Consider the following 14787-nt stretch of genomic DNA (forward strand, 5'->3'; position numbering starts at 1 on the left):
GGAGGGGCCCCCAACGGCCGCCCCCCAACGGCAGCCCCCCAACGGCCGCTCCCCGCCGCGGCTGAGGGGGGCGGGGGGGAGCCGCTGCCCTGGGGTGGTCCCGTCCCCGTCCCCGTCCCCGTCCCCGTCCCCGTACCCCCGGCTGGGCCCTGCAAGTCACGGCCCTGGGGCTCTTTGTGTCTGCTGCGAGGCAGCGCTGGGCTTCCTCGCGCTGCTGGGGGTCTGCCCTCGGGGGCGTCACGTCACGGGGAGCTCCGCGGTTCGGTGCTGACAGGAAGGTGATGGGCTTCGTCAGTTTTGAGTGGCACGTAGTCAAGGCTTATACCTGTGGATGAAGTTTCTCCCTCTTTTTCCCTCTCTTTTTTTCTTTCTTTCTTTCTATAAACAGCTTTGAAACTGACTTACATGGTTAGGAAATGTTAATGTTGACAACTCTGTTAGCTAATTTACAAAGAGTCTGAAACAGAGTGTTTCCAAACCTTAAGATCTCTACTGTAAAAAAAAAAAAAAGTTACCTGTTAAAATTAAATAGCAGGGAAAAGTTATTTCCTAATTATGCGGATTAGGGTTTGTTTTCCTGTGGAGCGCGCTTTCGTGCTCTGTGGGTCTTTAAAATTTGTCTTAACTGATGTCTGGTTTGGCTTGTTTCAGTAAACGAATTTTGCATGTCTTTTATTTCTCGATTTGCTTTATGTTACTCTGCGGTTGTGTTATTGGCATGTTTGCAGGTAATGACGGGGAAGGTAAGGAAACTTTCTGTTCCCCCGTTAGTGTTTGCTGTGTGTCCACCTATATCAGTCTTGAGTAAATTCCAAGGGTCCCTTTCTCCTGAGTTAAGTGCTTTTGATGGCTACAGTCTCCCTTTTGTCCACAGTGGCACAGAAGTAATGCTTTATTATTTCCTATTATTAGTTGTAAGAGCATTGATAACAACATTGTTACCTCCTTGAACTCTGCCTCCTGAAGCTGTAGACCATATTTATTTATGTTACTTAATAACTTAATAGGAGGAGCTACAACACTCATTCACAAGCGGCTGCTTACTACCAGTGCGTGAAGAACTGTACTGCTTTTATTTGTTGTAAGCACTGTTAGATCATGTGCTGTTACATGTTTTGAACAAATTAGGTACGTAGGTAAGGAAAGATGATTCTTGACCGTAAAATTTTTGCTCGGTGGCAAAATGGTCAAGCATTATTCCAAGGATTAGCCCCTACATCTGCCTGAATATAATGTGAGTGCAGTTACAGATGAGACACGTTCAACATCTGTCTGTTTCAGGTGGGGTGAAGAAATGGTAGTAAAATCTATGCTTGTGTGAAAGGCAGAAGCAGGAGAATAGGAGGGACAGCATCAGCAGCATTTGATGAGAATAGCAGATTAGCGCAACAAGAAGGATGATGAAGAACTTTTAATTGGGATTGTAGTTTTCTGAATTTTTTATCAAAAGTCCTTGTGTTTTTGTAATAATTCTGGCTCTGTTACCGTCCACACTCATCTTGCTCCCATGCAGGCATTCATATATTTCTGTGGTCTGGCCTAGTCTTGTCCTACATGCAAGTCCTCCTAGAGAGTAAAGTTCTCCAGCTCTAAAAATTTCTTTTTATTTTTCCTTCTCACTAGTAACTTGGAGAGGGAGAGTGGGTAGGCATGTGAAGAAAGGCTTCTAGACTCACGATTAATAATTTGCTATTGTGTAAATATGGATGTTTGGGTTCAGTTTTTCTTTCTTGCTCTCATGTTCCATTGTTCTGTAGGATATTGTAAGACCTTTGGTTATACACTTGATACACTGTGAATTGGAGAGGGGAAATCTGCTGAAAAACATAGCGGATGGTATAGCATTCTGACTTCAATACGTATGGTTAGCTACAATCAGAATTTTTGAAGGGTAAATCAGCTGGAGAGAGAATGTGACTGTTCTGGCTGATGTAGCAAGGAACAATCTTTGAGCTAACTTCTCAACACAAATTAAATTTTTTATTTCTTTAATTTAGAAAGAACCCAGGGTGAGATTCATCTTCACAATATCACAGAATGGCTGAGGTTGGAAGGGACCTCTGAAGATCACCTAATCCAATCCTCCTGCCTAGGAGGATCACCTAGAGCACGTTGCACAGGATGGCATCCAGGCAGGTTTTGGATATCTCCAGAGAAGGAGACTCCGCAACCTCTCTGGGCAACCTGTCCCAGTGCTCTGTCACCCTCACAGTAAAGAAGTGCCCCCTCATATTGATCTGGAACCTTCTATGCTTCAGCTTGTGTCCGTTGCTGCTTGTCCTGTCACTGGGCACAACTGAAAAGAAACCGGCTTCATCCTCTCGACACCCTCCCCTCAGATATTTGTACATATTGATGAAGTCTCCCTTCAGTCTTCTCTTTTCCAGGCTAAACAGGCCCAGCTCTCTCAGCCTGTCCTCTTGCCTAACTTGTGGTTCTAAAAGATAGCTGGCTATTCCTGTCATAGTAGAGAAATAGTAGAGAAATCCTGTCATAGATGAACTATGCCTGTCTTTGGCATCCCTACAGGGCAGTGCATCAGAATGGTACCTCTGTTTTTCTACTGACTGTGGAGAGGACTTAGGCATATAGCTTAAATATGGGCGTATAAGCTGGGAGAGATTGATCCTACTCCCAGAATCTAAAACGATCATTTTGTTGTCTGTTCCTGAAGGTCATTTCATCTTTGGTTCTTTGCATACTGAGACTGTGTTCTTCCAAGGCATGAATCTGCATTAGGTAAATGTACCTCTTTGTCATTTTAGATTTCCACCTCGAGATCTGTGTTCTCGTGCTGATTTTCCGATGAAGTACATCCTGGTAACTGGTGGTGTCATCTCAGGCATTGGCAAAGGGATCATCGCAAGCAGCATTGGCACCATACTGAAATCATGTGGTCTGCGTGTCACGGCAATCAAAATCGATCCGTACATAAACATAGATGCTGGAACATTTTCACCATATGAGCATGGTATGGAAGACTGTCCTGTTACCTTTTGTGTAAATTTTGTATTCATAATCATGCTTATTTGTTTATTTATTTTCTGTGAAAAATAGTACTATGGTAGTTATTAGTCATTTTATCACCTATTTGGCAATGCAAGCTTGTTCCCTACTGCATATTCTTAAGGACATGGTCTGCTCTAAGTAAAGAGAGGTGAAGCCTGGTTGGTGAAGATACTTTGAAGAGTAGCTGCTTACTTTCTATGAAATTCTGCTTTGTTGGGAAAAATCCTAGCTGTTGGCTTTATCCAGTCCGTGCTATCTTCAGTTCAACTTGATAAAAGTTGGAATGGTACTGCAAAACTTATTTGAAACTGTTTTCCTGGACAGTTCCTTGTGAATGCTCTTACTGGGATGTCAGCTGTCAGTGTCCCTAGTGTGAATGTCTTCATGAGAGTTAGATTAAGCTCTAATTTGTGACAATGAAGATCCAGTCAAAACAATCAGCGGAGCTTAGAGAGCTGGCTGTCATGTCATTTTAAAGTAGATGCTTTGTTTGGTTGGCTCTCTACATTGCTGATGAGCTGCAAGACACTCTGACGAGCATTTATAATGTTGAACATTACTTCATCTGTCATGCACGTTACCTTTGGTGGTAAGACTCCTGCAATGACTTGAGATTGTGAGGGTGTATTCCTTCCGTGGATCACATAAGGGACAAGGGGGCAAATGTGGTATCTAATTCCCACATTACTTGTTTTTCCTCTGTTTGCAGAAGAATTTTCATACTGCTTAAAAAAAAAACAAAAAACACACAGACTTGTGGGGTAGTAAGTAGCAGTTCACACAAGCCAGAATGGCAAGCCTCTTTTGTGAACGTTTTGGGGGAAAACTGATTGAGTCAAAGGATTATAATTTAGAGATTTCCACTTAAAGTTTTTTTTTTTAAATACAGTTTTTATTCCTCAAAGGCCCGCTTTTGAGAAATGTCAGTTCCACTCTGCTTCTGTTGGCTTTAATAGCGAATTAGTGGTAAAGAGGAGGAACTCATTGCTTCGCGGGATCAGGCATAAATCTTCCTCTCTGTTGCATGCATTGTGGTGTTTTTCTTTTGTTTTTGTTAAACTGCTCATTGGATTGTGGTATTTAGCTGGGATGTATATTTCCATAGTCTACAGAATTTCCCTGCCTTCAGCGGAATTGTTTCTTTTCTCATGTGCAGAGTTTTCCAGCTTTACCCTAGCATCTAGCAACTTTAGATCCTTCAGAGGTTGATGAGCTTCAGAGTTATTTACAGACTCTTTGCTTTAAGAGAAGTCTGAACCATGAAGAATATTTTCATTAGATTTTCCAGAGTCAGAAATAACCCTCGCTGTGGGCATAGTGAACTGAATATATGAGATGAAACAACTGAATAATAAATAGTTATCACACTTGAATAAGCATTTATGTACATCATAACTTCACTCCTGGTCCAACCCTTAATCATTCAAATAGTTCCATACAACAAGAATTTATACTGAAACACTTGGAAAGTGGGTGATAATTCATGCTTATAAAAGCACAGTTTTTGTCTGCCACGTGTAAATTGATGTTTTAGTTATTACTGATTTATGATTCCTGGAAATTACTGTCTTCCAATCGGGGATTGTAGCAGGCTACTGAAATACTGGTTAAATATTTTTAAGTCACTTAAATATTTTGGCAATATAACTTACATTCATTTTCAAAACTGTTAGTGACTGAGGGTTAGACATTCAGTGTAAAAGTAATGACTCAAATATTAAGACACAGAATGACAACGCAGATCCAGCTGCAGTGTGTACTTTATTGGTATGTCATTGCAATGTGCCTTTTAAAAGAAATGTTTCTTCAATTTGAAGATATGTTTGTGGTACACCTATGTGTTTAATAACTTGTGGTTATTTTATTGCTTTTCTGTCTCTTATGTTTTTCATCTTAAACTTTCCTATGTTATTTTTAATGTTTTCACTTTTTTTTTCAGGTGAAGTTTTTGTACTGAATGATGGTGGAGAAGTTGACTTAGATTTAGGAAATTATGAGAGATTCTTGGACATTAATCTCTATAAAGATAACAATATCACCACTGGAAAGATATATCAGCATGTTATCAATAAGGAAAGACATGGTGATTACCTGGGAAAGACTGTTCAAGGTACGATGTTACATTCTGTGGTATACTAATCCATTCAGACTTTATAAAAGAGTGGGAAAAACAAGCTGCTTCTTGCTGTGTCAGCTTATTTCTTTCTCCTTCCTAGGAGATCTGGGAATATTTCTGTAATGTTGGGCTTCTGGGTTCAGGGAAATAAGGAGTATAAAAAAAGAAGTTGTTTCCTTTCGACTTCCTGCTTGTTTTTCCCTCCTTGCATGCAAAAACATGTACATATGTACATTTGAGATGTGCTTGCCTTAGTACTTTTCCTTTGTCTTGTAGTTGTTCCACACATCACTGATGCAGTTCAAGAATGGGTAATGAATCAGGCAAAAGTTCCTGTGGATGATGACAGAAAAGAGCCACAAATCTGTGTAATTGAGGCAAGTATAGAATCTTTTAGGATCTATATCTGCAGCGAACGCAAAAAACTAGCTTGCTTTCTCTTTGCTATTTACTGTAAAAAAAAAAAAAAGTCAGACTGAAGTTCTGTGGCGAGCTATAATACAAGGACACATTTTGTATTCTTTATGATTTGTTCTGCGAATGATAGGCATGGTCTTGTCCCTATACAGTTTCTGTTAACTTGACTAAATCCCTTCCAGAATACTGCTGAAATGGAGTTGCTTAAGAATTTATTAATTTATAAAATCAAGAAAGTCAATTACTGTAATGTGAAGTATTTCTTCCAGGTTACAGACGTTTGAATGAAGCTGCATACTGTTAATAGCACTGAGAAAACGTGTAATACCTGAAACACCCATGGCCAGTCGGGGATCCTGTAGCATTTTAGCTTTCTGTATGACTTCAAATGCTCCACATTGTTGCCTGTGGAATATTTGCAGGGATATATTTAAACATTGTATGAGTTAGTTTCCCACTTTCTGTTTATATATTTAAGATCTCTGAAAGTAACTTTGTTAATCACTTAACCCACTGATGTTCTGCAGAATTGAACTAATGATTTTCACCCATTCTTAGTAGTGCCTGGAGACAACTGGAAGAAGTGCAGTCATTAACTGCTAGGTATTACTATTAGAACGGAAAATACAGAAGAAGATCAAACCTGGGAAGAACGTGTCATAGATTTCATGCCTGAAAGCGCTGCTGTAATCAATAGGGTGATAAATTTCAAGACCCAGGCCATCAAGTTGGTCAGGATTTCTTACACAGAAAAGTATACCTTGGTTAAAATATAAATATAGCTATAGGTCTCTTTTATGATGTGGACAGTGACTCATGTTTCATTTAAAGGAAATGCAAAAGCAGTAAATATAGAAGTTGCTCAAGAACATTAATAAGAGATGAGCTTGTAAGTCCTTTAACTTCAAATATAATTTTGTTTCCTCCATGTTAAGTTTTTTTTTTGTTGTTATACCTCTAGCCTCATAAAAATATCTACCTTTACTCTTACAGTCCTAGAGAATTCTTTTTCCATTGCAAAACTCTGAAGGAGTGTGGTTGTCAGAAGTTTTTCTGGTACTGTGAACACGAATGTGCAACTCTGTCAAAAGCCACATGGTGGCACAAAAGGATCATTCTGAAACACTCTTGCTTCACAAGACGTCCATGCTAGACTGCTTTATTCAGTGTTTAGTTTACTACAGCTCTTTATGTCTTTGAAAAACATCGAATTAATGTCTTTAAGTCAGGTTTATCATGGACTTAGTCTTGGACTTTGGGTTGGTAACATATTTAAATGTTTATAATATATTATTTGCATTGTTTATATAGCATTTATCAATGTTCAAAAGCCATGATAATACTGCTAGATGTCTGTATCTTGTTGGTCCTGACTGCTTATTAATCTGTCAGGAAAATGTATAATACCTGAATACCTCTATACAAAAATAGTCACATCAGTCTAACTATTCATTAACTTTTGTTCACCACTTAGAAGTTAGTAAAAGTATGGTGCTTATTCCATAGCACCATACGTCTTCCTATGGGAATCTTATGTGTTTGGTGTAAAGTCAGTATAAAGAAACAGGAAAATTGTTTTGTTTTCCACAAGAAACAATATGCGGAATAGGTGATGGCTCTTTGTAGAGTATGCCTGCAAATTTTAGGATTTACTAGATAAAAAATTCAGATAACTTGTTGAACCTGTAAAAGGTAGACTCTTTAAAATATATATATATTTTTTACTTTCTGCCACTGACAGATTCAACCTTTCTTTTTCAGCTGGGTGGAACTATTGGAGACATTGAAGGAATGCCATTTGTTGAAGCATTTAGACAGTTCCAGTTCAAAGCAAAAAGGGAGAACTTCTGTAACATCCATGTCAGTCTAGTACCACAGGTAAGTTATTAAAATAAACATTTTAATTATCGGCAACTTTTATTCTGTATTGAGCTTTATATTTGTTTACTTCTCTAATTAAGAAGGGATGTTGGAGGTGTTTAGAAATTGAGATGAAAGCCAATCTCATTTGGGTAAATAAAAGCCTTGTTAATTACTTTATTGATGTGAGAATGTGTTTTAATGTTCTAAGTTATCCAAAAAAAAGGTTAATAAATACTGATTTACCTAGAAGGCTAAATATGCTTGTGTTTTGTGCTGGAAAGTGCTGGTATGTTATGATCCCAGTAAGAAAGGTACTCCGCCTCTGTAAGATATTATTTAAAATTCTGTTTGAGGTAACACTGTAAGGAATGGATAATATAGATACTCATACCTCCCTTTAGGTGGAAGGAAACCCAGGTGGTGTTGCATTGAACTACATGCAGCATGCTGGGCTGACTCCATTCATAGAAGAGATTCTTCCCTTTTGGTCATTTGAATTTATTACATGACTTTCTTACAAGGAAACAACTCTATCATTTCTGCTGTCAAGCACAAATGATGTTCTCATGAGAACTTGTTGCTGCATTGCTAGATGAAGACAAGGTCAGATAGGTGATGTAAGTTTCGGTACCAAGTGTGAGCTGCTTGCATGCTCTTCTGGTACAGTGAGCTAGTTGAGTTTATTCCATGACTATTTATCCTACAGCCAAGGGATTGGTGCAGAACAACAGTGCCTGAAGGCCAGGCTGGATGTGCAGCATAGCTCAGCATAACAGTGGTCTGGGTCTACTCAGGTTAACTTTTACGTGGATCACTAACTCCCTGATGTACAGTGGTATTCCAGTCAGGACCACTACAACTTACTGTACAAGGCTGAAAGTATTTTTTTTTTTTAATTTTAATTCGCAAGTAGATTTTATTTTAAGAGGTAAGTATTCACTGGGGAGATTTCGTTAATGAAATGTTGATAATGATGGTATGATTACACTTTGTGTAGATAAAAAGAGAATATTTACCACTGCATCTAATATTCAGTGGGTTTGATTTTGTGAATTATTTACTGCATCTGATTATTTCTGAGTACTGAAGGCTTTGTGCTGTTGGACACTTTGCATTTATTAGCAAAGTCCAAATTATGAAATATTTTGCTTACCTGAGTCAATTATATTGGAACTTTTACTTTGAAAGACAAATAACAAAATAAACTTGACCTAAATTAGGGCCATGTGCTTCTTCACAGAATTTTTAATGTTTGTAATAATTGTAGTGACATTTCTTTTGTGGCTCTGTTTCGATATGCTTACTTCCTGCAAGTATTATTCCTTGCAATGACTTTTCACTTTTAACTTACAACTTCTCTGTTAATGGATTTTGTTTAATAAATTTCCTATTTGAGCTTTAAAAATATGTCTTTCTAGCCTAATGCCACTGGTGAACAGAAGACAAAACCAACACAGAACAGTGTTCGAGCACTGAGGGGTCTAGGCTTGTCTCCAGATTTGGTGAGTTCATTAGTCAATAAATGCAGTTTTGTTTACAGGTCATCTAGAAGTATCCATGCATAACCAGTGATCAAAGAACAAGCCTTAGTCTCCCACAAGAGACAAGAATTTTAGAAGAAATGCACCATATGTGCTGTACTACTTGACTAAAGACACAGGAAGTTAAATTACTGTGGTGGTTTTACGCGAGTGGGCAGCCGAGCTCCACCACAACCGCTCTCTCACTCCCCGTCTTCAAAGAGGAACGGGGAGAAAGTACGATGAAAAGGGCTCAACGGTTGAGATAAGGATGAGGAGATTGCACAGTAATTATCGTGACAGGCAAAACAGACTCAGCATAGGGAGATAGTAAGATTTATTACCTATTACTAATAAGCTAGAGAAGTGAGAAACAAAGGAAAGAAACCAAAAGCACCTTCCCCCCTGTGCACTCTCTTCTACCTCCTCCCCCCGAGCGGCGCAGGGGAACGGGGGAATGGGGGGTTATGGTCAGTCTATAGCGCTTCTTCGCCGCCACTGCTTCTTGGTCACTCTCGTCCCCTGTGCTGTGGGGTCCCTCCCACAGGATGCAGTCCTTGCCGAACTGATCCGGTGTGGGCTGCCCACATGCAGCAGCTCTTTGAGAACTGCTCCAGATATGGCTCTGTACCACGGGGTCCAACCCTCAGGAGCAAACTGCTCCAACCTGGGTCCCCCACGGGCAGCAGCTCCTGCCAGGTCACCTGCTCCTGTGTGGTCTCCTCTCCACGGGCTAAAGGTCCGGCCCAGAATCTGCTCCAGCAGGGGTCTTCCACAGGCCGCAGTCTCCGTTGGTGCAGGTCCACCTGCTCCACCGTGGTCTCCTCCATGGGCTGCAGCGTGGAACCCTGCTCCACCGCGGTACTCCATGGGCTGCAGGGGGCCAGCCTGCTTCACCATGGTCCTCACCACAGGCCGCAGGGGACTTCTCCTCCGGCGCCTGGAGCACTTCTCCCCCTCCTTCTTCACTGACCTTGGCGCCTGCAAGGCTGTTCCTCACTCCTCTCACTCTCCCAGCTGCTGTGTGGCGCAGCTTTTTCTTTCCCTGTCTTAAATATGTTCTCACAGAGGCACAAACAACATCGCTTATTGGCTCAGCTCTGGTCAGCAGCGGGGCCCTTACCTAACATGGGGCAGCTTCTAGATTCTTCTCACAGAAGCCACCCCTATGGCCCCCTGCTACCAAAACCTTGCCACGTAAACCCACTACAACTACTCCTATTTACTCTAAGTTAACATAATCCAAATAACTCTTAGCAAAATCTTGGGCCTCTACCTATGTTCTTCTAATAGGATCTTTGCAGAAAAATCATTCTGCATTGCTTAAAAATAATCTAAAGTTCAGATGTCTCAGTTCGCTTTGTGGGAAGACCTAGAAGAGCTAGAATGCTTCTGGCTTCTAACATTCTTTCTCTAGTTTCTTTTTATGCATGATTAAGAAGAAGCAATCCTACCCGTGAAACATAACCTTTAAAAAGGAAATATGAAACACATGGGTGAATCCTCAAAGTAAGGTTCCTCAGTTCCTTTCTTTTGTTGGACTTGCATCACGTAGTGTAGTGAACTCAAAGGAAACAAGTTTCATGTCATGTGAATTGGCAGATGATGACAAACGCTCAACTTCCATTCTCTCTCCCCGGTGCCTAGAAATGAGTATGTACTTATTTCCTGGATGCATTTGTTGCTTCACTGGCACTTTTCCTAGGGAGCAGAGAGGAGACCTAAGTTAATTACAGCTCCCTGTTGTGATACCTGTATGCCACTGAGCGATGTTAATCTGCTTGCTCAAGTGTGTCTGCTAGCAGCGAAGCCAGGGCAGCACAGCTTCAAATGCCAATACAACTACAGTTCAAACTTACGCTTCGTGTTTTCCTGAGCTGCAGGTAATGCAGCTGAACTGCGTTTCTAGTTCTTCAAGAAAGAAAAAGAATAATTTTGCTCTTTCATGTGAGGTTGCTTGTTAAGTCAAAGAATATTTTCCATATTTAATTCTGGAAGTCATTGAGCCCTTTCCATTGCCGTAAAGTCTATTGGTAGAAAAAGCTTCCTACCTAACTCTTCTCAGAAATGAAAGAGAGAATAGTCACTGGTTCTGTATAATATTTATATCCTCACAAAGGAGGAATGATTTTTAAAAGAATAGTTGCACAACTAAACTCTGTGTTGTGCTTCTTTCTGATTTTTTTTTCTCCTTGAACTTTTGCAAGAGGTGACTTTTTGGCTTATGTGCTTTTCTAGTTTCTGGATGTTCTAAGGGCCTCATCTTGTTGCCACTTTCCAGGGAAGAGTACAACTACTTGAATTAGTGACAGAAATCCAGTGGGAACAGATTCCATTCTAAAAAATGCTTTTACGACACAATTTGCCACATCAAGTGAAAAAATGTGAGGTGTGTTAAAAATATTAAAGGTCTTTCCAGCCTTTTTCACAAAACCGCTTAAAAGCATAACTAAGATTTCATTAGGGTTGGCCCCTGTAGAGCAAAGTTGTCTTGGGAGAAGCTGGATAAAGCATCCAAAGCAGAGTAAATGAGCAAGCTAATGATTAAACAGTGTGGGCAATCTTGGTTCAGAGCAGACCGGCTTTAAGCCCTGGCCCAAATACTAATTCACCTGCTAACACAATACTGTGAATGAGAACAAAGAATCTGCCACACACCAGCCTCAATTTTTACTTGAAATAAAAGCACTTTTTTGCACTTTGAATTTTCTAGTTACAAAACAAGAACAATTCTGTATCAATATCTGGTATTAACTTCTGATGCAGGGTAACTTTGCATTGATAACATCGATAATGTTTTCCTATTAGGTTGCACAAACCCTTTTTTTTCCCTGAAAATTTCTACAAGCACTAACCAGCATTTTTACTGTTAGTGGATAAATGTTGAATATTTATATAATGAGAAGAGGTAACCTGTTCTCATCATGAAAATATGTAGATACTTGTCAAGTGATCAGCAATTCACAAAGCCATTGATAATCTGTACATTATCAACTGTGCTGGTGTTTGTACTATAGGCACAGTTTTCAAATATCTGTATTTGAATTGGATAGGAGAGAGCATGTACTTACTTATTTACTTATCCACATTTTCAGATTTTATTTTGTAACAGGACCTAGAATTTTAAGTTTATCAACGTGCATGTTTTAAACTACAAATCCAATGGTTTTATAAATAAGGTGTATGAAAGATGTGTTTTGGTAGCTTCAAACTGTTGTAACCTGTTAACTGTAATAGGTTGAGGAAGGAAAGGGTTTTATTTGTGCAGTGCTGCTCTATATTCCAAGCTTCAGGGCCTAAAGTTCAAAATCCCTTTTGTGGTACTAATTACATATGGAAAGTTGAATGTGATTTTTGGAGGCCTTTAAGATATCTGCCAGTGTCCAGCTCCCCCCCAAATTAATTGTTAAAGCTTGTTAAATGTGTATATATGTGGAAAAGGAAAGCAGACTCATCTAGTCACTCTCTCACGTTTTGAGTTCTTGCCTGGGACAGTTCTGGGGCACTGTACTATTTTTTTATTTATTTTTTTTTTACTGCTGATGGTGAGCACCAAAGCATAGAGAAATTACAGTGTGAGCAACACCTCTTGGCCATGTCAGTAAGTTGCTAAGGCACTGCTTCAAGAAAATCTGTAAATGGTTGCTCTTTTTCTTGGTGCAAGGCCAAGACAACACCTGGGGAAGTTCCTAGAACAGCAGTCGGGTGGGCTTCCTTGACAAGCTGTGCAGCCAGGCTGCCTGATGTAAGCTTGGCTTGACCTGTTTGTGATAGCTGCTGCCTTGCTCTGTGGTCCTAGGCATCCCTGAGGTGGCATTTTGGGCCAGTCTCAGCTGTCTGTAAGCAGGAGCCTTTCTGTTCTCCACGGCGGGTTCTAAGCGCTTAATGAATACACTGTGTCTGCAGATTTAATCGACTCTGTCTCTGCATTTTGAAAGCTGATTATATGTTTGTCTTTGCTGCCCTATTCAATTGCATTGTTCATTGTCTTATTTGTATTACGTTGCTTTGAGCTGCTTCTTGGCCACTGTTATCGTAGTTTTGTATTTCCATGCTGCTTCTGATGTTTTTGATTTCTGTGACTCTATTAAATTGAAACCTGTCTCAGTGAGAAGGATGATAGATTTCCTAGTGGATTTGATCATGTGTTCATACTATCAACGTTTATGAATAATGTTTTCAAATAGTATCCAATTCTTAAGTATAAGTTGGGCTTAGTTCAAGAGAATGCATAAATTGTTACATAAATCTTTTTTGATTATTAGAACGCACACTAATTTTCCCTTGGCATTGATTTTCCTGATTCTAGAAGTTTTTGTAAGGGTAGGAGAAGTTGATTAGAGTTCATCAATATCATTGTAGCTAAACTGCGTTCTAGCAAGGTGATCAAAGGTTAGCTACAAGTTTCTGAACAAAAAAGGGCTTAATGTGTTAAGTAGTTATGTTTGCGAGAAAGATGGGGAAAATAGTGAATTCATCTTTTAACAGTACAACTTTCTATTAAACTTTCAAAATAACTTGAGGTAGGAGACTAAGTTTTCAAAAGGCACATACAGAGAGCAGTTTTGCATTTAGTTAGTTGCCTGAAATTAGATATTGCAAAAAAAAAAAAAATCCCTTCCAACAAACACCAAAAAACACACTTGTTTTCTTTGTTGGTAAAAAAAATTGACAGTATTTTCTAAAATTCCCAGGTTTTATATGCATCAGCAAAATAATTGCACCAGAAAAAGTCCACAAAGTTGAGAGAATTTTCTCTTCTTCAGCCTTCTTTTTACAATGATGTACAAATTAAGAGTTACAAAAAATGTGCTGAAGTACTGAAATGGTAGAAAACATGCATATAAGCTAAGTATTATTGCTCTGAACTTACCTGAGAAGATCAAAATATGTCTTTTGATTCGTACTTACAGAGCTTTATGACTTTACCTAAAGAATATTTCAATAGTAGCTAAAAGGAAGGAGAACATGAGGAAGTAGCATACAGAGGATGCCAAAGAAAGATTAATACAAATGGATCAGTAAGGGCAGGTTGACTGATTACTTCTGCCTTGCTAGATAGAAGATATATGTGAGCTATGATATATTGATAGAGCTCCAAAAGAGGGGGCAGAAAAAAAAGGTGTACGTGCTTGCACTGTGCTTCCAAAGGATGTGAGCTTCTTCATGAACAGTATTGAGGATCTTCTGTTGTTTTTTTCTGGTGAAGATTTATGATTTTTTTTTTTTTTCGAATATTATGACAGATTGTCTGCAGAAGTGCAAAACCTATAGAAATGGCAGTGAAGGAAAAGATCTCAATGTTCTGCCACGTGGAGCCTGAGCAGGTCAGTACTCATCATTAAATATGTGGGACAGCATACAAAGATATCTGTGCGTTTCTGTTTTCCACTTTGGACTATTTCATTAATATGTAATTGATTTTCCAATTTTTTCTTGTTGTCATGTACGCTATAGCACTTTAACATAAAAATTCCCAATATTTTTAGTTTCATATGTTGAGCAATTGTTGACAATTTAAATGCATGTTACATTTGGTATAATTACTGAATGGATTGTAAAAAGTTAATAAAAGGAGTCAATTTTTCGTGCATGGTTAATTGCTATACATTGTCATGAAAACCATGCAGTTTCATAGATTGTTTGAAGCTGTGGTTGGTTATTGTCCATAAATCATCTCAGGTGGTTATAATAATGAGTGATCAAAGCCATCCCTAAAGCTAGGGATTTTACTTATGTCCATAGATCATCACAGCCACATGAACGCTCTTACTGGGATAATATGTAACAGGTTATTCATGTCCTTTAACACGCTTAGAACATCTACAGTGTAGTTATATATATCCTTTTGTAATTCACATA

General features: G+C 39.2%; 1 protein-coding gene across 3 annotated transcripts in view; it reads left to right on the forward strand.

Moving 5' to 3' along the window:
• The window catches only part of CTPS2 (CTP synthase 2), a 76072-nt gene that overhangs the window by 174 nt on the left and 61111 nt on the right, over positions 1-14787 (forward strand). For 2 of the 3 annotated variants that reach the window (XR_007707743.1, XM_035542020.2), the window contains exons 2-7: positions 2766-2971; positions 4949-5119; positions 5402-5502; positions 7304-7420; positions 8824-8907; positions 14172-14252. Coding sequence is in view for 2 of the 3 variants with exons in the window: in XM_035542020.2 (XP_035397913.1) it covers positions 2806-2971; positions 4949-5119; positions 5402-5502; positions 7304-7420; positions 8824-8907; positions 14172-14252 (720 nt within the window). In the remaining variant the exon portion in view is untranslated. Of the gene's footprint in view, positions 1-53; positions 279-2765; positions 2972-4948; positions 5120-5401; positions 5503-7303; positions 7421-8823; positions 8908-14171; positions 14253-14787 lie in introns of those variants that run through there. The other variant, XM_035542021.2, reaches the window with a different exon arrangement.

Source organism: Cygnus atratus, chromosome 1, assembly GCF_013377495.2.
Source record: "Cygnus atratus isolate AKBS03 ecotype Queensland, Australia chromosome 1, CAtr_DNAZoo_HiC_assembly, whole genome shotgun sequence".
NCBI lineage: Eukaryota > Metazoa > Chordata > Aves > Anseriformes > Anatidae > Cygnus > Cygnus atratus.